The 25,136-nt window shown below is 47.3% G+C and overlaps 3 protein-coding genes and 1 pseudogene across 6 annotated transcripts in view; 1 reads left to right on the top strand and 3 right to left on the bottom strand.

The window, feature by feature from the left end:
* Positions 1–4,277, bottom strand: part of LOC125088978 (zinc finger protein 543-like) — an 82,734-nt gene extending 78,457 nt beyond the window's left edge. The window contains exon 1 of the mRNA XM_047710665.1: positions 4,149–4,277. Within this exon, the coding sequence (XP_047566621.1) occupies positions 4,149–4,178 (30 nt within the window). The 5' untranslated portion in view covers positions 4,179–4,277. The remainder of the gene's footprint in view (positions 1–4,148) is intronic.
* The window catches only part of LOC125088981 (zinc finger protein 264-like), a 31,764-nt gene extending 27,481 nt beyond the window's left edge, over positions 1–4,283 (bottom strand). For 2 of the 4 annotated variants that reach the window (XM_047710678.1, XM_047710673.1), the window contains exons 1-2: positions 4,149–4,281; positions 2,474–2,600 (exon numbers count right to left, since the gene is read on the bottom strand). In XM_047710678.1, coding sequence (XP_047566634.1) covers positions 2,474–2,600; positions 4,149–4,178 — 157 coding nt within the window. In that variant the 5' untranslated portion in view covers positions 4,179–4,281. Of the gene's footprint in view, positions 1–2,473; positions 2,601–2,937; positions 3,219–3,674; positions 3,890–4,148 lie in introns of all 4 variants that reach the window. The other 2 variants (XM_047710674.1, XM_047710675.1) reach the window with 2 other exon arrangements.
* Positions 4,284–16,819: 12,536 nt separating this feature from the next.
* DUXA (double homeobox A) lies at positions 16,820–23,637 on the top strand. Its single transcript, XM_047709800.1, has 4 exons — positions 16,820–16,963; positions 17,547–17,655; positions 18,296–18,441; positions 23,569–23,637. The coding sequence occupies exons 1-4, from the start codon at positions 16,820–16,822 to the stop codon at positions 23,635–23,637; spliced, it is 468 nt and encodes a 155-aa protein (XP_047565756.1).
* On the bottom strand, positions 20,152–20,784 carry LOC125089476 (proline-rich protein 3-like; annotated as a pseudogene).
* Positions 23,638–25,136: the final 1,499 nt, after the last annotated feature.

Below are 25,136 nucleotides of genomic sequence, written 5' to 3'. Positions count from 1 at the left end.
TTAACCTGCAGGATCCAGACTAACCCCAGGGGGGCAGCGTCAGAACTGCAAGGTGTGAAAACAAAATTGTGGTATCAGAAGTTGCTGAGTAGAGGAAAAAGATTTTTTCTTTTACACACAACTACCACACACAAAGGCATGTATGTACATGTTTGCCTGTGTATATATACACACACACAAATACACACATATAGAAGTGTAAGACATACAATAGCATTAACCTCCCTGTTCTGTCACTAAGTCACCTCTACAAACTGAAATCCTGGAAGTACAAGTTACTACAGGGGGAATGCTGTGGGAATTTAAACGAGTAGAGCAAGACGATCCCTGAAGAGTCCTGCTTGGTCAGTGCCAGGGTATTTGTGCTGATGATTATGAACTGCTTTCTAACGTGACCCATGTTTAATTTCTCTTCTCTTCAAACAAAGAATCATGCATCACTCGGTAAATGGGAAACCTAGAGTCACTTCCTTTGGTGGCAGGTCACCACGAAAACTCAGCAATGAAATCTAAATGATATTAAGTCCCAGCGTCCTAATGCTGCCTACTCAGGGCTGCAAACTCAAGGTTACTCCCTCTGTTGTAAAGGGAAAAGTACCCACAATCGGAGTGTGAGGCGAGTGAAGAAAGTATATTAAGATTCAGCACTAAACCCAGAATTGCCAGGAACAATTATGGCGTCTCTCAATGCCAGCTGAGGCACTGTCCTATCCTCTCTGAAACAAGGCTTCTCAACCTGGCATAGTTATTTAGGTTCATGGGCATGATTACTTAGGTCAAGATAATTCTTTGCTAAGAACACAAGGAGGACAACTGTCCTGTGCTTTGTAAGGATGTCCGGCAGCATTCCAGGTCTCCGCCCATTCAGTGCCTGTCCCACCTCCATCCCACCTGGGACAACCAAAAATGTCTCCAGACACTGCCCAGTGTCCTGGGGGGACGACATCGTCCCTGAATGAGAACCACAGGCACAGCGGGTTAAAACCAGGAAGACGAGAGAAGGTGAGGTGGAGGGAGAAGCCTCCCTGAGAGCTGCCGGTCAGGACACGGATGGCGAGGTGGGGACTATGCGCAGAAGGGGCGACCGTGTGAGAGGCTGAAACGCCCCAGAACACGCAGCAGCAGACGCGACAGCGAGTGGAGTGAGCTCCGGGAAAGCACTGAAGGTGAGGGGTGAGGTCAGCAGGAGGAGAGCGTGGACTTCTCTTCTGAAACATTTTGTTACGGAATAATTAATCTATCCAGCTGTTCTAGTTTTGCTTTTTCTCTTCTCCCTGGCAGACGTAATTCCAGTTCTCCAAGAACAGGCACGTCTCATCCTCGGGTCTGGATTTATAGCCCCCCTTTCCCTCAAATTGAACGGCCTGTGCGGATTCTCCCCAAGGAGAGAAACATCGAAGCTGGTGCTTCTCAGCCGCGGCGCTCGGGACGCAGCAGGCGGCACAATTCGTCACTGAGCGGGCGCTGTCGCATCCATCAGAGGGGGTTATGGCATCTCCGGACTCGAACCCCTAGATGCCAGTCCCATCTACACCCACGGCAGGACAACCCCGAGGGCACGCCAGCATCGCCAAGTGTCTCCTGGGGGCACAACTGCCCGCTGCCGAGCAGCTTTACTCTAACGTCTCTCGGCCGGCAGAGGATGCTGGCCCTTGAGCTTCGGGACCATCACCGAGGCACAAACACAGAGAAGCCCCATAACTGGGACCATGTCCTTTGGGACAGTATCTGTCGGCGCTGAAGGCAAAGGCCTCTCAAGGGCCTGCCTGACTCACTCCTCCTTGGAGAACATCCCATCGCTCACACGCCTGCTAAGGACACTTGAGCCCATCAGGCTCGCGCAGTCAGCTCCCCCTCCGGACTGTGAAATCAGAACCTCGGATGGAGGCCAGTCTGTGCTGGGCACTGGGGTCACAGGTCCAGAGTACTGGCTCCGGTGGCCGTTCCTGCCTCAAGAACACCCCACGCGGCCCGGCAGCAGACAGACAGAGAGGAACCGTAGAAGCACGCCAAGACGCGGAGACGAGGCTCTGGGGGCCGAGAGAGCAGGGACCGCTGGCCAGTCCTGTCACTACTTGATGAGGCAGGGAAAAACCTTCCTGCATACAGAGACATGAGCAGAGAGAGCCAGGGAGAGAAGCCAGGACGAGAGACCAGAAGCCACGGCATCATCGTGGTGGTTCCCAGTTCCTCTACCAGAGCCTCACGGCACCAGCTGGAAATCCTCCCTTTGGGTTCTGCAGAACACCCCCTTTTCCTTCCACGGTTTTCTAGGAGCCAAAGAGGAACTGTTTCTTGCCCAAACAGACACAGGACAGCAGGTCCAAAAAGATTAACCTAGAAAATGGCTGAAGCTGCAGGGAGGAGGGACACGGGGAGGGCTCCAGAGGTCTTGACCAGCCAGGCCTGGAGCCAGAAGGTGCTCTGATAAGGAGGCAGCAGGTGTCCCCACGGTGGAGTGGGGAGGACTTACCCAGAGACACCAGAAGTCCACAGTTTTCCAGCATCACCTCCTGGTACAGGGTCCTCTGGGCCGGGTCTAGCTGCCCCCACTCCTCCTGGGTAAAAGTCACGGCCACATCATCGAAGGTCACAGATACCTGCAAAGTCAAACAGAGAGAGTAGCGTTGGCCTTGGGGCTGCTGGATGGGATCAGAGCTCATCCCTACATCCCCGGTAAAGATGCAGAGTGATCAAGGCTCCCATCACCCAGTACCTCCTGAGGGCCAAGCTCTGTGCTGGGCTCGAGGGGGAGGTGGGCCCTGCTCTGGATGTGCTCCGGTAGTGTAAGGGAGAAGCCTCCTCCGTGGGAGGCCCTGGAAGGTCACACAGACAAAGGAAATGACGCGAGGACTGGGAGATGCAGACAGCAAGGGCTCTAGGACGTCCGAGGAATGAGCGAGCATGTGGTAACGGTGTCAGTAACAACAGCAGTACCTGAGCCTCACCGGTCCTGCTAGCCTACTGCCCCATGCTGAGGGCTTCGCATCCTGGGTAACGGGACTACAAGTCCCCAGGTTAAGTCAGTCTCCTGTGGCTTGCATCCAGACTGCTGACACCGACACTGGCCAGCTGCATTACCGAGAGGACATCACTTCTCTGAGGCTGGGATTCTGGACCGATATAGTAACAGTCCCGCTTCAGCAACAACAGCTGCGAGACTTGGATAGGAGTGACTCCGCGCTCAGCGGGCTCTGGGATCTGCAGGTGTCTCCAGCCTGGGAGGTAAACACCTCATCATCTTGGCGCCACAGGCCCTGAAAGGCTGAGGGAGCCCCGCCAGGCCAGCAGCCTCACATCGTGCCACCCAAAGTGCGGTTTCAGGACCGACTACTCCAGCACGGCACTGATGAGCGGAACCGGGCCCTCCTGCCTAAGCAGAGTGACTGCAGCGGATCGAGGCTGCGAAGCACTTACCCCGGGTTTTGCTCTGAAATACATTTCCTTCCCCCCAATATTTCCTTGAACATGCAGGGGGAGCCGGGCCCTCCTCACCAACCTCTCAGGAAAGGCAGCTGAAGGGGCGGCGTCTCCCTGGGGACAAGGCAGGGCCCGGACTTGCTCCCCAGGCCCGCTGGACGCGCCTGGGCCTCCCAGAGTCGGGGAGATGCCACCGTGAACCATAAGCCTTTCTCCCTCCTGAGCTGCCAGTCCTTCCCCCGGGGCCAGGGTACCTCAGGACCGCAGCACAACCGGCTGCTGACGCCACAGGCACTGGCCACGCGGCGGGCGTGCTGAGGGTCGGCGGAGCGTCCTGCAGGACCACGGGGAGCAGCCACGGCAACCTCGCAGACCCTCGCGGGCTTCCCTCAACACCCCGCGTCCCCCACTTCGTCCACGCACTTGTCAGAAAAGCTGCCCCCCTCCGTCCGGTGCCCCAGGTCGCCTGCTGGAGGAGGGCAGGTGGGAAGCGTGCATCAACCTAGGGCAAGGGGGCGTGGAATTTACTCGAAGAACAAGGGGAGTCCCCGGCGGAAGCATCCCTCACTCCTCCCGCACTGAAGTCAGACCACACACTTGAGAGTCGGGGGATCACGCGCCAGCAGCGCACGCCGACACACACCCCTGTGGACACGCGTCCGGCGGCCGCCGCGGCTCCCGCCCGCCCCTCGAGAGAAGCAGCAGTCCCGAAACCAACGTCCACTGACCTGCGCCTGGCCGGTCGGCGGCGCCGCCATCACGGGCCCCCCGGTCGAGCAAGGCTGCAGCGGCGAGCACCGGGGCAGCCTGCTGGCCGCACCTCTGCCCCGCGCGCTCTGGCGGCCTCGGCGCACAGCGGGAGGGCGGACCGCAGCGTCCCCCGCGCAAAAGGCACCGAGACGCGGGCGCTGCCCTTGGCGACTGCGGGGATGAGGGCGGCTGCAGAGGCCGCGGCCCAGGGGGCGGTCGGAGGTGGGGGGTGGCACGCCCGCCAAAGAGGGCCCGGACCCTACAAAACGCGGTGAGTCCTCTCCTCCTTCCCGGCTCGTTCTCCAGGCGTCGAGCCGCTGTGGCGCCGGCCCGGTCCTCAGCAAGTCAACGCCCCTCGGGAGCGAACGGCAGGGGCTAATGGCGGCGGTAGTGAAAACACCCGGAAGTCCCGCCCCCGGACACAAGCCGCAGGAGACGCCCCGTCCGGGGCTGTCATTGGCCAGCGCCGCCTCAGATGCCTTCTGGGTACTGTGGTTTTCCCTCCCCCGTGTCCTACTGCGCGAGGCGGGTCTTCGCAGGAGTTTCCTTCCAGGGAAAGAAGCGCGAGCAACTGAGCAACCTGTCGGCCTGTTTACAGTTCGAGAGGACAGGCAAGGGGCAGGAGCGAGAGCCTTCGTTCTGGGCCTGGGGCAGTTGAGGCTCGGGAAGCAGGGACGTTCGTCGGGCGGGGGCGCGCAAGCTAGGGCAGAGACCGCGCCCTCGACTCGAGGCTGGCCTGCCGACTTCCCCTTTTGGTACCCCCTTCCCGGGTCCTCCCAAAAGAGTAGTGTAAAAATCCCGCCAAGGAGGACACCGGAAGTCCCCTTTCTCTCCGCAGAGAGCTGCACACTCTCCTGGGCCTTTTTCATGGATGAATGACATTCTGAGTCATGTAATTGGCCCAGATCACCAAGAAATGGATTTGCCATCCTGTGAGGTGGGGAGGAGCACATGGAGGAAGCTTGGAGGGGGACTCGGGCCTCCAGCTGTGAGCATCGGTGGTCCGAAACGTCTGTGAGACCACAAGGCGTGTGTTACCGATGGCTGATAAAGGATAATTTGATGAAATAAAGGAAAAATTTCAACTTTCCGTGTTTGTGGGCCCTGTTTTGGGGCTCTCAGGGAAGCTATACTTGAGCATTTACTAAAGTCAAAATGACTTGGCAAACATCAAAGCATGGCCTCTATTTCTGCCCCAAGCACACATTGCTCATCTGCTTTGTTGAAAAACAAAAACAAAAACCAAACAGCATTCTAAACATAAAGATAAAGGGGAAAAAAAAAACCCTCCTTGGTTCCCATAAGATTAAAGTCGTACTTTAAAGTCATACGTAAAGTTTTGCACATTCTAAAAGCATAAGAGAAAGTCTGTAACTTTCTGGAATGCCTGTTCATGATGATTTGTAACTCTTTATGTAAAAACAAAAATATAACTGCACCAAATGTTCCTTCCCAGAGCACTCTCTTCTTTGTGAAGATTGTGTATACCGGTTAGCTGTCCTAACCTGAGCTTAAATAAAACTCTCTTTCTCTTTAAGATTTTAAAAAAGCTTTGTTCCTTTTGTGTGGACACTACCCATACATTTGGGAGTTACTAGCTTACACCGATATTCCAAATCATGATACTAGGTAAGACCATCAGAGTAATGAGTGTAGACTGGAGAAGAGAATGGACAGAGCATGAATCCTGGACCAGTCTGGCTTTGTTAACTGGTTGATGTCAAGAAACCAACAAACTGGGGCGCCTGGGTGGCTCAGTGGGTTAAAGCCTCTGCCTTCGGCTCGGGTCATGATCCCAGGGTCCTGGGATCCAGCCCCGCATCGGGCTCTCTGCTCAGTGGGGAGCCTGCTTCCTCCTCTCTCTCTGCCTGCCTCTCTGCCTACTTGTGGTCTCTGTCTAATAAATAAATAAACAAAATCTTTAAAAAAAAAAAAAAAAGAAACCAACAAACTCACATTACGGGTTCTAATGTCCACCCGGAGGTACATTAAGCAATCTTAGAAGTCACCATTGGTGATTTTTTTTTTCCCCATAACTGTGAAGCTGGGAGAATAAAATGCATTTTTGATGATTTGAGGATGCATATAGATTGAGACTGGAATCAGGGAGTATAGACATGCTCTTGAGATAATATTTCTAAGATGAGAGAGAATCATAGTGACAAGTTATTAATCAAGTCAAGGAATGAAGATATATCAAGAGTTCTGCAGACAACCAGTAAGATATATGTTTTATAAATGTTTACATGTACACCTGTTATTACTATACGGTGTATATATGGGCATTACATATACATATATAGGTACAATACGTATATGAGATTTATTTCAAGAAATTCACTTATGTGATTGTGGGGCGTGGCAAGTTTTACTCTATCCATAGATTAGAGGGTAGGCTAGTGGGCTGGAAAGTCTCCAGACAAAGCTAATGCTGCAGTTTTGACACTGAATTCTTCCTCTGGGAACTCTTACTTAAACTCCTAAGACCTTTTCACTGATTGGATAAGGCCCACCCACTACCAAATAAAATCCTTTGCTTAAAGCCAATCATTTGTAGATGTTTAGCATATCTATAAAATATCTTCACAGCAACACTACATCAGTGTTTGATCCAATAACTGGCTAAGTTTATACATAAAACTAGCCATCATATTCCACCTCTTGTCAACTTGGCACCCACATACATGTCCTTAAACCATACTTAATCTCCAAATAAAGACAGTAAAAAGTCATACTTCTGCCTAACTAGATAAAATCTGGTATTGGCCCATTACTGGGATGGACCATATTACATACAATGGACTTTACATGATGAATGCAATGTGATCCGGGCGAAATGAATCTACTGACCTGATGTTAAATTCTCTGACATTAGAAATTGTCCTCTGGTTGTGTAAGATAATATCCTTGTTCTCAGAAAATTCAAACAAATATGATACATGAAGTATGAAGCTCTTAAATGGTTCAGAAAAATATAGATTGAGGGATAGTGGGAGGGAAAAAGGATGAGTGATAGTGACAAATGTGACAAAGTGTGACAAAAATGTGGCAAAAATACGCTGGGAGCAAAGAAACATTGTTATCACCAGACATGAGGAGTCAAAACAAACAAACAAAAATCCATATAAACAGACCTGGTTAAGATAACTTTTGGGGCAATGGGTGGGTCAGTAGTTTAAGCCTCTGCCTTTTGGCTTAGGTCACGATCTCAAGAGTCCTGGGGTTGAGCCCCGAGTTGGGCTCCCTGCTCAGCTGAAGGCTTGCTTCTGACTCTCCCTGCGTCACTCCCTCCGCTTGTACTCCCTCTCTCACTCAGAAAAATAAATAAAATCTTTTTTTAAAGATAACTTTTATCTTCCTTTAGTCTCCCCATTTATTTTAGCTACTTTTGAACAATTGCCTCTCTTTGTTCAACTTAACATTTAAGCACTTAGGTTTCCTACTTCTTTGCGTCTTCGTTTTCTTATGAAGTCTTGTGTATCAGGTGAAACAAATTAAATAAATTTATAAGCTTCTCTCCTGTTAATCTGTCTTACGTCAAATTAATTCTCAGGCCCATCCAGAGATCCTAAGAAGGTAGAAGTAAAATTTAAACACACACACTCTCTCTCTCAAATAAATAAAATCTTAAAACATATGGAAAAGTTTCCCTTGTAAAATCAGGATGGAAATGGATGCATCATGGGAGAGTCCAAAAATTTTCAGTTTTTAAAGATAATGCCACGGGTTTTTTAAAATAGTCTTTTAAAAAGGATTTTATTTTTTTATTTGACAGAGAGATAGAGAGCACAAGAAGGCAGAGCAGCAAGCAGAGGGATGAGGGAGAAGCAGGCTTCCCGCTGAGCAGGGAGCCCGTTGCAGGGCTTAATACCAGAACCCTGGGATCATGATCTGAGCTGAAGGCAGACTGAGCCACCCAAGCACCCCAATAAATGCCAAGTTGTTGGAAGTTTCCAAGTTTTTGGAAGAGGCAAGAGATGTTATTCATTTAGATCTTAATCAACAACTTGGAATTGTCAAACTTCTTATATTTCGCCAATGAGATCAGTGTAAAATGGAATTTAATGATGGTTGTGATTTCCTTTCCCAGACACTGATGAGGTTGAGAATTTCCCCATCTTTCCTAAATTGTGTTTCCGCTCTTCTGAAATGTAATGTAATCTCCACAAGCTCAGAGATTTTCACTGACAAAAATTTGAGAACATCTTTTTCACAATGGCCAATGATTTTCACTTTTTTATTCTCTGCTGAGCAGAGAGCCTGATGCGGGGCTCCATCCCAGGACCCTGGGATCATGACCTGAGCTGAAGGCAGAGGCTTTAACCCACTGAGCCACCAGGGCCCCCGATTTTCACTTTTTAAAAAAAGATTTTATTTCTTTATTTGACACAGAGAGACACAGCGAGAGAGAGCGAACAGAAGCAGGGGGAGTGGGAGAGGGAGAAGGAGGCTTCCCGCCGAGCAGGGAAGAGATGTGGGGCTCCATCCTAGGACCCTGAGATCAGGACTTGGGCCAAAGGCAGATGCTTAACAACTGAGCCACCCAGGCGCCCCTGATTGGCTTTTTAGATGCCACATATATGTTAAAACTTTTAGTATAAATTTAAAAAATATATTTTAAAATAAATATAGTATTTAATTGGAATAAGTATAATAAATATTTAATTTATAATCATTAACCAATCATATAAGTTATGATATTTAAATCCAAGTAGGTATACATAAAAATATATATCAAAAATAGACATATTAATAAATACAAATGGCAGAAAATTGTGCTCTAGGTGTCTAGACCAATTTGGTGGAAAATATAGTAAAAAAGGTTTAATATACAGAAGTGAATGACATACAACTTACTGCTGTTTTACATGACTATAGTACAAAAGTTTCCTGATAAGTATGTTATTGTCCTGATTAAAGAACTTTCAGGAAAGATTTAATATTTGATTACATTTTATTTGTTAGAAGTCGGATAGCTCATGTGGAGTGCCTGGGTGGCACAGTTAGCTAAGCGGCTGACTCTCAGCTTTAGTTCAGGTTGGGATTTCAGGGTCGTGGGTTTGAGCGTCGAGTTGGGCTCTGAGCTGAGTGTGAGGTCTGCTTAAGATTCTCTCTCCTTGGGGCACCTGGGTGGCTCAGTGGGTTAAGCCTCTGCCTTCAGCTCAGGTCATGATCTCAGGAGCCTGGGATCGAGCCCCGCATCGGGCTCTCTGCTCAGCGGGGAGCCTGCTTCCCCTTCTCTCTCTGCCTGCCTCTCTGCCTACTTGTGATCTCTCTCTCTGTCAAATAAATGAATAAAATCTTAAAAAAAAAAAAGATTCTCTCTCCTTCTGCCCCTCCCCCTCTCTCAAATACATAAATAAATAAATCTGTCTAAAAACAAAAAAGAAGTCAAATATCTCAATAAATAAAACTTGTAAAATAAAACTTGTATTACTTATTTAATTCCTCTTTAAAGTGTTTTAAAATAACACAAACATATATGTGTAATAAAACGAAACTTTCCTTCTTATCCTGCGTACTGTGGATTGCAGCTACCAACAACTACAAGAATTTGTCACCTTCCATCAAGGCTGATCAGTGACCTCAAGAAGAGATTGCAAGGGAGAGACCTTTATGTTCGTTGCACAGGCAATCTCACCTAAAACCACTCTTGCCCCTGTGGGGTAGGATCTTGTTTTTATTTACATTTTTTATACCTTATATACATGGACTTTTTACAATTAATTTTTGGTTTTTTAAGTATTGCATCCAAATATGATTTATATTGAAGACAGAATTTTTTGCACCCTCTTAAATTGCTCCTGAGGTGAGAACTTCACTTTCCATCCCTAATCCTGGCACTAATTAAAATAACTCTTTTAATTTTCATTTGCTTTTTATTTGTTTGTTGTTTTCCTTAAAAAAGCTGTATGCCCAACACCCAACATGGGTCTTGAATTCATGACCCCAAGGTCAAGAGTCACATGCTCTACAGACTGAGCAAGCCAGGCTCACTAAGAACTCTTTTAATCTTTTTTAAAAAATTTTTTGTTTATTTATATGACAGAAAGAGAGAGAGAGAGCACAAGCAAGTAGAGCAGCTGGCAGAAAGAGAGGGAGAGGCAGACTCCCCGCTGAGCAGGGAGCCTGATGTGGGGCTCCATCCCAGGACCCTGGGATCATGAGCTGAGCTGAAAGCTTAACCAATGGAGCCACCCAGGCGCCCCAAGAACTCTTTTAATTTAATAAGAAAAGGTCACCACTTCAAAAGATAAGTGAAGAACATTAAAAAAAGCAACTTTAAAAAATGTATATAATAAATGTTGAAAAAATGTGAAAACAGTAGGTCTTGGAGATGGTCCTGTGAAGGTTTAGGGTTAGGGTTAGGGTTAGTATAAATTATTAAATCTCTGTCAATGGAAGAATAGGAGGCTTATCTAGCCCTTCCTAGATTAAGTGGGTCTATGGTTCTAAGAAGTGATTCAATTGGCAAAGATAAAACTTCAGAATCACTAAAGATTAAATAGACAGGAGGGGCCGTGCCGGCTGATGATATAAACCCGTCCTCGAAGCTGCCTCCCAGTCTGATCCTCAGACTTCAGAACGCCGTTCCAACACGGCCCCAGAGAACTCTCCGAACGGTAAGTGCCCCTCACACCTGACTAAGTTTCCATTTTGTTTGTTTGGACAGGGAAGTGGACTAAAAATTGGGTTACAAACCTACTGGGCTACTGGGCTTGCCAGAAGTTGTGGGAATTCCATTTTTAAACTTTGAAAAAGCTGTACTAGGGTTAGGGAAAACCAGTTTCCATCATGTGAGATTAAAATGTGCGTTTTCTGAGCATTGAGCATTGGGGGTTTCAGAAAGGTACAGGCATTTAAGAACTAACAAGATGGGGGCGCCTGGGTGGCTCAGTGGGTTAAGCCTCTGCCTTCGGTTCAGGTCATGATCCCAGTATCCTGGGATGGAGCCCCGCATCGGGCTCTCTGCTCAGCGGGGAGCCTGCTTCCTCCTCTCTCTCTGCCTGCCTCTCTGCCTACCTGTGATCTATGTCTGTCAAATAAATAAATAAAATCTAAAAAAAAAAAAAAAAAGAACTAACAAGATAGATTCTTGCTTCAGGAAGGGGAGGGAGAGAGACACATTTAAGAAACTATGGGAGCCATGAGAAAGTTCAGAAACCAGAATATCTTTGGAATCAAAGAAGCTTCCAGATTTCTCTCTCCAGACTCAACTTTTCTCCTGAATCTTGGATTTGTTTGTCTACCTTGTTGAGTTGTCTCTAACAAGCGTCTCAAACTCAACCAAACCGGACTCTCCATGTTTCTACCTGAACTCTCCCTGCCAGAGTTTATCCTCACACGGGACATGCCAGCTGCTCCGGCCAAAAAAAAAAAAAAAAAAAAAAAATCTAGGAATCATCCTCGACCCATTTTTCTTTTATGACCCACATCTAATCAGGCTGGAAATTCTGTTGGCTTTAACTTTCAAATATTTTAGGAATCTGACCGTTTCTTGGTCCATCCTGTAAGGCCCTATATAATCGGCTTCCCACCCCCACCTAAGGTCTAGGACCTCACCTGCTCATGCTCTACATCCTCTTCTCCAGACTGTCTAACCTTCTTGCTCTCTCTTAAATAGGCCAGGCAGGCACCCGCTGCTATCCCCAGTTCCCGCAACGTACCTGTCTCAATGTCAACATGGCTTCTTCCTCTCTCATTTGCTTCAAGTCTTTGCTCAAGTCGTTTTCTCAGTGAGGTCTTTGCTAATCACTTCACTTAAAATTGTGACCGTACCCTCTGCATCCTCTCCTTTCCCTTCTCCCTTTTTTGCCCTGGAAATATTCACCCTCTGACAACTGTACATTTCACTTGTTTGCTATCTCCTGACTCTCCATGAGGCCATGGCTATCTTGTCTGCTTTGCTCACAGTGCCTAGGGGAAGGCAGAGGGTCTGGCTTTTAATAGGGACTCTAGAAATACGTTTTTGAACAATTAAAATCCCCATCATTACAAGCATCTGGCTTTATCTGATTTTTTTAACTTTTCAACTGCAGTTTTCAATTTCAGCAATTTTTCCCATCGCGTTTGGCATTTTATTTAAGTAACTCTTTTCTATCTCAGTGTAACATAGGTTTTCTTGTACATCATCTTCCATTTACTGTAACCTTTCACATATCTTTAATTTGGCATTTAAAAATCTGCTGTATAGTGCATGGCTCAACTTCGTTTTTCTTCATACAGTCGGCCGTTTTCCTTACCCCATACTATCCTTTCCCGGCACGGATTCTGGAGGCTGTAGCCATTCCAAGTTCTCACATGTAACAGGCTTTCTATTTGGTTTCATTTGTCTACTTGTCTGTTTCTGCATGTGTACCATAGGGGAAAAAATTGTACTAATCTATTTTATCTGGATAATTAACTCTATCATCTGTATCTTTTTAAACAAAATATATAATCTATTTTGTGGGCTTTTATTGTCCCTGTACATTTTAGGTTGCTCTCAAAATCCTATTTGGTTCCTCCTCAGAAAACATAGCCCTAGTCTAATCATAGAAAAAATATCAGATAAACTCCAACGAGGTTCTACAAAAAAAAAATCTGCTCAGGACTCCTCAGAACTGTCCATATCATGGAAAACTGGGAAACTCTGAGACACTGTGAGAGTCAAAGGGACCCTAAAGAGACAGGATGACCCAATGTAGCACGGTACCTTGAATAGTACCCTCGAACAGGAAACGATATTAGGTAAAAACTTTTATTTTATTTTATTTTATTTTTTTAAAAGATTTTATTTATTTATTTGACTGAGAGAGATCACAAGTAGGCAGAGAGGAAGGTAGAGAGATAGGGAAGCAGGCTCCCTGCCAATCAGGGAGCCCGATGTGGGGCTCTATCCCAGGACCCTGGGATCATGACTGAGCAGAAGTCAGAGGCTTAACCCACTGAGCCATCCAGGCGCCCCAAAGTAAAAACTTTTAGATAAAAACTTTAAAAATGTGAATAAAGTATGGACTTTAGTTACTAATAATGAATCAGTATTGATTCATTGGTTGTGACAAATATACTGTACTAATGTGTTAATAATAGGGGAGGGGCACCCAGCTGGTCATTTGGTAGAGCGAGTCACTCTTGATCTTGGGGTCATGAGTTTGAGCTCCACATTGGGTGCAGAGATGACTTTAAAAAGCACAGTGAATGATAGGGGAAACTGGATGTGGACTATATGGGAACTCCTCATACTACCTTTGCAACTTCTGTAAATCCAAACGTCCTAAAATAAGGTTTACTTCAGATATCTTGCTGGCATTTTTGTCTGGAAATGCAGTTCCCTGTTGGCGGACAGTTAAGATGTTGACTACTACCGACACCACGGCCGTGACTATCCACTCACATTACCCACATGCACGTGGGTCACCGGTTCCTCTAGGGCCCAGACTCTCCTGGCAATGACTGAGCTGTAACTCTGTCCGGAACCTGGTGCTCCTCTCACCCGCTCCCCCCACTCCCCAGTCAGAGATGAACTGGATCTTGACACTGCTCTCCAGGAGCCTTTAGCTTATTGGGCTAAAGCATGCTCCTGGGCTGATGAAAGAGATCTTGCTGGGGTGCCTGGGTGGCTCAGCGGGTTAAGCATCTGCCTTTGGCTCAGGTCATGATCCCACCGTCCTGAGATCAAGTCCCACGTCGGGCTCCCTGCTCGGCTCAGCCTGCTTCTCCCTCTGCTTGTTCTCTCTCTCTGACAAATAAATAACATCTTAAAAAAAAAAAAAAAACCACGGAAAGAAAGCAACCTTGCTCAGCTTTGATCTCTTCACTTCCCTCCTTCCTCAACTTTCATCTTCCTTCTGCCCTTCCTCATCTCTTCCTCCCAGCCCAGCCTCTATATGTCAGTGTCTCAGGAAGCCCTAATCTGCATATCCCTCCCCCTGCTCCCTACAGGGTTGGTCTGGGTTAGTCAGAAGTTCTACTACAGCTACTTAAGGGCCTTCCTTCAAGCTTTTTATTGTAAAGGAACTTTTCCTTCTTAGAATGGATAGTCAAGGGCCTGTGCACAGAGAATAACGTAAGTGACGGTGTAACATGGGTGGTGTCCTGTGAGAGTTTTTTTACCTAAGGCCAACCTCAGAGCCAATCACTTGCCAACAGGAAAATTAACCACAGGTGCACCTGGGTGGCTCAGTCGGTTAAATGTCTGCCTTCTCAGGTCATGGTCCCATGTCCTGGGACCGAGCCCCTCATTGGGCTCCTCGCTCAGCGGGGAGCCTGTTTCTCCCTCTGCCTCTACCCCCCCCTTCCCATTCTCACTCTCTTACGAGCTCTCAAATAAATAAAAATCTTTTAAAAAAAATAAAAATCCTGTCACAGACTATTTGATGCATGGAGCATGGGCCTTAGACTGGAGAGTCGGGGAGGACCCTGAGAAGACAGCACTCAAGCTGGAGCCTGTCGTAAAGGAGCAGGTTATTCAGTCGCCGTGGGAAGAGCGTCACAGTGAGAGAGGAACAAGCACCATGCTCTGGGTAGGAGGAAGTTGGCATGGTTGGGGGACAGAGAAGTTAGGTGTGGCGGCTGGAAGACACACTTATTCCAGGGTATAAGGTCAAGTAGGTCAAAGATATAGGTAAGGGCCTGATCAGCATGATTTTAGAAGAATTGTGGGTGATAATGAAGTTAGCTTTCCCCTTTCAGGGCCACTGGCTGGCTCGGTGGGGCAGAGCAGACGACTCTGATACCAGCGCTGTGAGTTCAACCCCCAGGCTGGGGGTAGACATTCCTTTCAAAAAAGCTCAAAATCTAAAAAATAAGTAAATAAAAACACATACATAAAGTTTACATTCCCCTTTCAGTGTAGTACAAGAGACCAGGTACGCAATTGAAGATCTAGGCTTTCAAGAGGGACATTCAGGGATCAAACAAAAAAGCATCCTAGGAGACTGGAATCCAAATGAATTCTTTTGCTTAAGGAATGTAATGAGTAGCCAGAGTTAGGAGTTTTTACTGGATTTTCTTTTTGCATAAATGGGGAGTTTGGCTTTCCCGAGAGTGACCTCAGCAATACCGCAGATCTGTATAGAGACGGAGTCAGCTTGCCTTTTCCTGTGAGGTGTCAGAGCCACTCAGCACATAAAGTCTCCGGTCGGGACCACAGCTGTTGCGCTTCTGACTGAACCTCGAGCATCTGCAGGAACCGTTATTCTCACCTCAGTTCACGAAGTCCAATTGTGGTACAGAATCGTACGCTCCAAACAAATGCTCAGGCTTTCCAGATCTGGCTATTTCAAGGTGGCGTCCCGTATCTAAAATCATGTAATGTGGGGCAACTGGGTGGCTCATTTGGTTAATTGCCTTCAGTTCAGGTCAATATCCTGCAGTTCTGGGATCGAGACCTGTGTCAGGCGCCCTGCTCAGCGAGGAGTCTGCTTCTTCCTCTCCCTCTGCCTCTTCCCCTACTCATGCTCTCACTATCTGATAAATAAAATCTTTAAAAGAATAAAAAAATAAAATAATGCAATGTGGTATTTGTCCCCTATTTGAAGATTCTATTGAAAGTATGGAATTTTAAAGAATTAATTGTATACTCCCCACAGTGTTTTATAAAAAACATTTTGGAGGAGCACCTGTGTGGCTCAGTCATTAAGCATCTGCCTTCAGCTCAAGTCATGATTCCAGGGTCCTGGGATCGAGTCCCGCATCGGGCTCCCTGCTCAGCAAGCCAGATTCTCCCTCTCCCACTCCTTCTGCTTGTATTCCCTCCCTCGCTGTGTTTCTCTCTGTCAAATAAATAAATAAAACCTTAGAAGAAACATTTTGGAAAGTGATCCTGTTTATCTGTCACTGAGGGCAGTGGACTTCAAAATGATTTAATAAGTACCAGACTTTTTAAAAAAAAGATGTTATTTATTTATTTGACAGAGAGAGAGCACGCGCACAAGAAGGGGGACCAGCAAGCAGAGGGAGAAGCAGGCTCCCCGTTGAGCAAGGAGCCTGATGTAGGACCCAACCCCAGGACCCTGAGCCGAAGGCAGACACTTAACCAACTGCCACGCAGGCATCCCTAAGTATCAGACTTTTAACCAGAAAAACCGAGAGGGGCTTAATGATACTTCATTTGTTCTTCATTTCTATGGGTTCAAAGTATTCATGATTGTAATGTAATTGTGATCTTCTTGATTCATTGTTCTTAATTTATATGAAGAGAACACATCCATTTTCCATGGGTTTTGAAAACAGAAGACTTTAACTTCCCAGTCATGGCATTCAGATCAACTAGCAAAGCTCAAAATCACCCTTGTGATTGCACCTGGGGGGCTCAGTCGGTTGAGCATCTGGCTTCAGCTCAGGTCATGATCCCAGGGTCGTGGGATTGAGTCCGGCATCAGGCTCCTTGCTCAGTCGGGAGCCTGCTTCTCCCTCTGCCTGCTGCTTCCCCTGCTTGTGCGCTCTCTCTCTCTCTCTCAAATAAATACATAAAATCTTAAAAAAAAGAATCACCCTTGTGTGTTTAAAGGCTTTATAGTTATTGCAGAGTTCTTTCCTACTGGGTTCTGGTGGATTCCAAATGAAAAGGGTAAACCAGAGTCTAGGTAGAGCCCGAAGTTTGAAATGTATAAGCCAGCCTATGGAATGCTTCCTCTCTCCTGACCTTTCCACAGAGACTGTAGCAATGAATCAGAGACGCAACCGCACTAGGTTCACAGAAGATCAACTGAAAATCCTCATTAAGGCATTTGACCAAAATCCTTACCCAGGTTACGCTACCAAACAAAGACTGGCTTTGGAAGTCAACACTGATGAGTCTAGAGTCCAGGTAAATCACAAATTCTATATCTTCAAGACTAAAAGTGGAAAGGGAGGAGAAGGAATCTGTTGATCAAGCAGAGCTACATACGAGTCTGCAAAGGGCTTTGTATGGAGTATCTTTGTGGGGGGGCAACAAAGCAAAGCTTATTGAGTGATAGTACAGAGCTGAAGAGGGAGGGGACCCAAGAGGGTTGCCCTGAGGCGTCCTGACTGACACCCAGAACTGACAAGGATGTTGCTCTTTGTCTGACTTCACAAATGTGGGTACTGAGGAAGAAAGAGCTTACAGGAGTGGGAAGGAGGCAGGCAGGTACTCCAGGGAAGAGGAAATGCTTGGACTAGCTGTAAAATACATAATTGCAGCACCTACTTATTAACTTAAAAGATTATTACAGTCCTGTTGGGACCAGACTGTGGAGATGCTAAATGCCAAGCCTTGACCTAAGACTTCGGCAGATGTGACAGGTATCGGTAACAATCCTGAGCTTTGATCTAGTAAGAATCACACATACGCCCTTGAAGAAAGGCAGTGATGGGGTTGAGATGACATAAACATACTTAATTCTCTCGTTTTGTTTTCCTCACTTAAGATTTGGTTTCAGAATCGAAGAGCTAGGCACCAGTCCCAGAAAAAGTCAGAACCCGATGAGGACTTAGAATCAAGCCAAGACCAAGATCATGCTGAAGAGGAGATTCAGAGTAAATAGTCTGCGCCAGTCCTGGTCCCTGGCAGGGACTCTCGGGTGCCCAAGCGCCTCTCTACGCTGGAGCTAACTCCTGCTCTGAGCAGGAAAGAATGTTCTCTCTCTGGACCTCCTTCCTGCTCGGGTCTTCTGGTTCAGGGTTCAACATGTCCCCTGGAAATTCTTCCTTTCATGGTTCACAAACCTTCGTCTTTTTTTTTTCTTTCACACTTTATTTATTTATATGAGAGAGGGAGGAAGAGAGAGAGCATGAGAGTGGGGTGAGGCCCAGAGGGAGCAGACTCCCTGCTGAGCAGGGAGCCCAATGACGGGGCTCGAGCCCAGGACTCCAGGATCATGACCTGAGCCAAAGTCCGACACTTAAACTGACTGAACCATCCGGGTGCCCTGGTTCATGGAACCAAGACTCTCCTGTGTTTACATTCTTTCCACTGGAAAGAACCAGCAACCTGGCCGTATACTGCATCTCTTCTAGAACTTTCTCCCTGTAAAAGCTGGGGCAAAGCCCTCTTAAGGAGAAGCAACAGGCTTCAAATTAGATGGGAGACAGAGTGGGGTATGTTTGGGCTCCTTGTCTGAATATGTAAACTGACCTCTGAAATGTTCTTTGACCCCTGATCTCACATTCGTCCCAGGCAGAGAAGATAGACGGCGCCGTTCCAGCTATACTCCCTCACAACTACACACCCTCATCCAGGCGTTTACGAACAACCCTTATCCTGGCATCGATACCAGAGAGCAACTTGCTAAAGAAATTGGCATTCCAGAGTCAAGAGTCCAGGTAAGTGATGAAGAATTCAACTGGTCCACGTCCTAGAGACAGAGATGTATGGGAAAGGGAGCTACGTGGACATGACAGGCACATTCCCTCTCCAGGGCCTTTCCACAAGCTGCTCCCTCCCTCTGGTAGGCTCTAGCCCAGGATCACTCACAGCCAGCTCTCACCCCCTTCAGTTGGTTTTTTGTTGTAATCGATGTTCTTTTTTTTCATCTTTTCACTGCATTTATTGCTAATCTTAAAAAATTTAAAAAAATTCATTCTCCGTTCTCCAGTGGCTCTCATCCCTCTTGCCCACCTACCTGACCCATTTCCTCAGGACCAGTTCAAAACTGAGCCTTTCCACTGCCATTTTCACAGGAAGCAACCAGCGCAAGGGATGTGGCAGAAGGTTGGAGGAAGGCAACAGTATTGTCCAGGTTCCACCCGGAGGCCAGCTGGGTGGAGAGTCACAGAATTCAGACAAAAGGACTAGTGACCTCTTAGTGACATAGTCTAACTAAAGTGGGCTGGAGAGGAGATAGGGTAGTCCATCAGAGCCTTTAGTGAATGCCTCAAACCTGGAAGAAACGATACTAGTAGAAGAATGGGGAGGACCAGGGAGGCAGTCTTCTGGAAATTTCCATAACTCTCCCATGTTGAGAGGTGTGGAAAATCGAGAGGACACCAAAGAGCCTCACTCGTTTTGGCAGAAAAACTTAACTGTAGCATGAGGAAGTCACAAAGATGCCGCCCACATTGCAAAAGGCTCCGAAGCGATGCCCAGTTTCACCAGCACCGGGATCACAGACTGGAGGGGTGGGGATCACACTCCTGACATGGAAACTATGCGATGCAAAAGCAAGGAGAGTGGCCTTTCAGGGGGAAACTCCCGCATCCATGCAGACTGGAGTCCAGGTCAAATGCCCTGGTGGGTACCACAGAGCAGCTGGCCACGCTGGCATGTCACATAGAAAGGACTTGAAACAAGTAGCTGTAGGAGGAGAATGGCAGGAAAGTGCTCCCGGGCCCTCAGGAATTGATGGCAGTACCGGGGACAGCTGCAGAAGCAACGGCACTGAAGAGGTTTCCTGTTCAGCAGCCAGTTGGACAGGGGGACGAGGACCCAGGAGGCAGATGAAGGGAGCAAAGATGGGGTCCTGAAAGGGAGTCTGGAGGCTGGTCAGAAGGAGTGCACACTGCACACCACCGAAGATGCCACTCTGGGCCCAGGAGAGGAGTCCAGATGACGAAGGAGTAGGGGGACCCTAAGTTTGTCTCACCATCAAATACAACTAGATAGTTACCAAATCATTCTCAGCACCTGAGAAATCAGTCAGAGGTCTGAGGAAACAGATACTCCAATTCTACAAGTAGAAAAACAACCACCTCTTGGAAGGTAGGAGTTGTTTTTGCTTCTTCTGTTTCTTCTTTTCTGGACACAGTGATGAGGAGAAATTCATCCCATAAGAAAGAAGAGGAGGTTGTACTCGCAGCCAGGGATTTAATCAGCATGGATAGAAGTAAGATGTCTGAACGGGAATTTAAAACAATGATTATAAAGATACTAGCTAGGCTGGAAAAAAGCAGCCAGAGTCCCTCACTGTAGAGACAGCTCTGGACCCCAAATCGGGGAGGTGGCAGATGCACGTGGGGGTTCCTGACTGAGGGTTGGGGGGGGAACAGCCTCACAGTAGCCATCCCAGGAGCACAGGGAAATATATGGCCTTCAGGTCACCGCGGGCTCTTCTCAGCTGGGATGGGAAGGCAGTCTCCCAGAGGAGGTCCGCCCATGCCTGAGTGGTAGAAGGCACAGAGTCCTCCTATCGACAGTGGCCCTTTTTGGCTAAGTGTCAGCAATACAGGGAAGTTGGAATTGTCTTCCGTGACCTGGGGTCCATCTTTGGGCAGGCAGATCTTCTTGATAAGAGACCAGCTTTTGAACCTTCGAGAGTTTCTCTGCTCTTTGTGAAAGCCTCCCCAGAAGGGACCCCGGTGACCCCGTTTGGGAAAAGGAGATTCAGCATCAGTCTCCCCTACACCAACCACAACCGTTTGGACCACACCAGGGGCCTTGGCCTCCCTGAATTGGGCCTTTGCCCAGGGAGGAGGTGGGGGACTCAGCAGTGGTAGAATCATTAGACCTTGATTCTGGAGGACCTCTGTGAACACCTGTCTTGGGGTCATCAGGCTTTCCATTGGCCAGGAGGTCACATGGGCCAGTGGGACTCCTGTCCTTCTCATCTCCAGTCTCTTCCCTCCTGCTCTGGCATTGAGGGCTGCTGCTGCTGATGATGATTCTGCTTCTTCGGCTTCAGCATCATGGTTGCGGCACTGGCCATGGGGATTTGGAGGGTGGTGAGGAAGGGGCACGTTGGATGCTTTCCTATTTGTTTGCTGAACAGCGCCTGGCACATGACGGTAAGAATTCACTGAATGAATGAAGGAAGGAAGGAATGTTACTTTACCTTGAATTCAAGCCAAACATTTGGCTAAAGTCTTTAGATCTGCCATATTTCTCAACCTTTCTAATTATCCCATGAGGTTGGAATTATTTTGTCTACTTTAGAGATTTAACAATTAGCTCAAAAATGTAGGATCCTTTTACTTAAAAAGAAGATTTTATTTATTTGTCAGAGAGAAGGAGCATAAGCAAGGGCAGCAGCAGGTAGAGGGAGAGGTAGGATCCCCATTGACTGAGGAGCCTGATGCGGGGCTCGATCCCAGGCCGGCGGGATCATGACCTGAGCTGAAGGCAGACGCTTTACCAGATGAGCCACCCAGGTGTCCCAGCAATGCAGGGTTCTGCTGGAGTGTGATTCTGCCAGAGTGCTGTACTGTGTGTTATTTCCACACCAGTGTTCCTTGCAGTAACCAGGAACCGAGTGACACGAGGGGGACCGACGTGCCATCTTCTCTGCTCTCTTCCTCCCCCTTCTGTGTCTTTCATGTCGCACTCGTACAAGTGCCTGCCGTGTGCGAGGAGCAGGCCTACCTCTTGAGGCATTCATGAAGACAGAAGCTTGGAAAATAGTAAGGGAGATGGGCAAATGAACCGCAGTTTCGATGGTGCGATGAAGTCACGCAAATTTGCCTTGTAAACAAACATGAGTGAACAAATGAGTTTGGTACCAATAGGGAAGCAGATGCATCTGGCAGAGATGGTTTCACAGAGGAAAACTTGATCTGAGGCTTGACAATCAGGGGAAACTCCCCAGGGGAAGACCCGGATAGAGGGGGTTAGGAAGGGCAGCACTGGCAGCAGACCGGACTCCTGAGGGCAGCCCTGAGGCTTCCAGAGAATCGCAGATCTGTCTATGGGCTGGTGAACTAGCGTGTCACAGATACTTGCGGGAGCTTCAAGTGTGGACCAGCTGCTTGTAGCCAGTTAAGACGGTGGACACAAAACCCGAATGTGACATCATTCGTTAGCCTGTGAGCTGGGAGATGGGGCCCATCTCTGATTAATCCCTGTATGCTCAGGCATGCTCAGAGGTCTTGAAGTGGCTTACACACTTGGAAAGTGTTCGCTAGGAGGGTTCATATTTCATCCTTTGGGTGGGAGGGATATGCTTGAGGAATTAAGGCAGAGGAGAAAGCATGCTGCGGTTACAGCTTGAAATAGCTTCTCTTCCTCCAGAGTGAAGAACGGACTCTGCTACGGAGACTGGAAATAGGTGGGACAATCAGGGAAAAGTCAAGGAGGCTGAGGCATGGAAAGGGGTTAAGGGACGGCATGGACACAGACTGATAGCACAGGGCACGGACGGGATGCGGGGGACAGGGATGGCACGGAGAGGGAAAGAGATGAACCAACCCGGAAGATACGGCATGTTTGGCTTGGATGGCTGATACGGGTGTTATCCAGCAGGACGGGGTTCTAGAAGAATATAAGGAGTCCCACAAGGTGGGAGGTGTCCACCTGGGATACCCAGAACGGATAGTTAGGAGGCAGCTTCCACAAGGCCCCCAAGCTCTGGTGAGGAGAGGATGCATCCCAGTGAAGGCTGGGAGACTTTACAGAGAAGCCGGATGGAAACAGCAGGCTGACTTTTGAGTAATTGGTTCGGCGGGATTCTGAAAGAGCATGAGCTGAGAGAGAAGAAAGCAGAAGTCAGCGGTGGAAGATGAAGTGAATCATGTCCTAATAAGGTCATTCCAATATTCTCTGGGCTAGTTTTCTCCTCAGAATTCAAAGCTGAATACATTTTTCCTTAAGATCAAGATGTGGGCGGGTGCAGAAAAAATGAGAACTATCTGAACGGCTTCGTCAACAGGGGACTAATTCTTGTAGCCATCACAAGCATGGCGGATGGAGAAAGGGGGTTAAGATTTGGGTGTAGACGCCGCGTACAGGGCTATCTATGTATGTGCGGGCTCCCGAGACCAGCATTCATCTGCAGGGTGGCCTCGACCGTCAGGAAGGACGTGAAAGTTTCCAGGATATTATGTGACTTTTCCAAAGCCTGGTTTTTGGACTCCAGACCTGTGCTTTACTCTGCTTGCAACCTCTGTGAAAACCCAAAGTAGCAGCTGTGGGACATGAGTGAGTGTGTAATATACAAAAACATGTGTTTTTCTAAAGTTATGTTATTATAAAATGTATACATATATTTAACGTCTGTGTCTAATGTGCATGTAGTGTAATTAATGGCAGAGGCTAGGAGTAGCAATCCATTATGTATTATTGTGGAATGGAAAATATTTTCCTGGGGCGCCTGGGTGGCTCAGTGGGTTAAGCCTCTGCCTTCGGCTCAGGTCATGGTCTCAGGGTCCTGGGATCGAGCCCCGCATCGGGCTCTCTGCTCAACGGGGAGCCTGCTTCCCCCCCTCTCTCTGCCTGCCTCTCTGCCTACTTGTGATCTCTCTCTGTCAAATAAATAAATAAAATCTTTTAAAAAAAGAAAATATCCTGGGTCATGGAAGAGGGTATAAAACCCATCATGCAAGTACTAGGTGTGAGGTTCAGAATTTTGGGCTTTACCTCCAGACCCAATAGACTTTCCTAGATATCATATGGAATGACAGTGATTTTGAAATTAAGCCTAAAACAAACCATCCCACTCTTCCTTCTGCCTTATGACAAAAGCAACGGTGAAACTCCCATGACATCACTTGCTTTAATTAATTCTCAGTGTTTTACCCACTTAGATTTGGTTTCAAAATCGGAGATCCAGATTCCATGTCCAGAGAAAAAGAGAACCTCATGATCAAGACTGAGAACAGAGACAAGACCAGCAACAGGATCTCTGGGATGAGAGGGTTCAAGGTAATCCCGCTGTTGCTCACAAGCCGAGCCTCCTGACTGTCCATCCTCCCACATGGTGGAGTCAACCCCAACTATCTCTTGGGAACTAGAAGATATTCCTACTCAAAAGAAGGATAAACCTGGAAGAAGGATAGGTTAGAAGGATAAAGCTAGAAGACAAACCTACTCAAATGCCTTATCAGGTTCCATGCAGTAAGGGGATTGGTTATAGTGTCTGAAGGCTCTCCCCAAGTTATGGTTCCCCCCAAGGAATTCCACTGGCCACTTTCCCAGCCGGAATGCAGAAACCCCAGGAGAATGGGAATTTTGTTCACTGTTTTCTTCCCAGGGCCTGGTACACAGTAAACAATCAGTAAACTTTTGTGGAAGGTATGGTTGACTTAATAGAAGAATCAGTCCTTAGGTGTGTTCTGCCAGGGGCCGCCTAGTGTGTGGCTTTCCCAGGGGGTAGTAAGTTCCACATTGGGCTAGGAAGGTGGGACTGAGTTTACTTTCACGTTTGAATATACAAACTGCTTCTTCCATTTCTCTTTCTTATCTTTCCCCCTTGGGCATAGAAACTACACAAAATGGCACCAGTCTCAGTCTCAACTGTCTTATTTCTCCAAAGCGAGACATTCAGTATATTTTATGGTTCAGCCTGGGATCTAAATCTCTCTTCTAAGCATACCTTCCACTTTTCCAGAAGTTGAGCCTGCTGGAGATGATAAACAGAGCTTCAGGGAGCAGAGACAGATACAGGCACCACACAAACTACTGACTGATCTGATCGTAGATCCAGAGTCCAGCAGATCTGGAGAACAATGAAAATAAACATACACATAGAGCATTTTTTCAGCCATCACAGTAATTGTGCTTTTTAGTAAGAAACATTTATTGGTCTTCATCCCCATTTCTAGCACAGTTTCTAAAATCTGTGGAATTTCCAGTGATGAGAAAAATCAGAGAATTGGCACTTTCTGTTCTTCCCTGACCTCCAGGAAAGGGAGAGGGTCTGGAGGTTGAACCATTTGTCAATGGCCAATGATTTATTATTTTTTTATCTTAATTCCAGTATACTTAACATACGGTGTTATATTAGTGTCAGCTGTACTGTATAGGGATTCAACAATTCTCTACATTATTCAGTGCTCATCACGGTAAGTGTACTCACAGTCCCCTTCACCTGTGTTCCCCACTCCCCCCCGCTTCCCTCTGGTAACCGTAGGTCTGTTCTCTATAGTTGAGTCTGGTTTTTTGTTTCTCTTTTTTCCTTTGTTCATTTGTTTTGTTTCTTAAATTCCACATATGAGTGAAATCATATAGTGTTTGTCTTTCTCTGACTAGTATACTATATTTTAACATGTGTCTTTTTAAAAAAGTTTTTTTAGAAGATTTATTTATTGAGAGGGAGAGAGAGCACACACGCAGGCACTTGAGTGGGGGGAGGGGCGGAGGAAGAGACTCTTTC

This window comes from Lutra lutra, chromosome 17 (assembly GCF_902655055.1).
Source record: "Lutra lutra chromosome 17, mLutLut1.2, whole genome shotgun sequence".
NCBI lineage: Eukaryota > Metazoa > Chordata > Mammalia > Carnivora > Mustelidae > Lutra > Lutra lutra.
The sequence above is the reverse complement of the archived record's forward strand: the minus strand, read 5'-3'. Positions and strand labels throughout refer to the sequence as shown.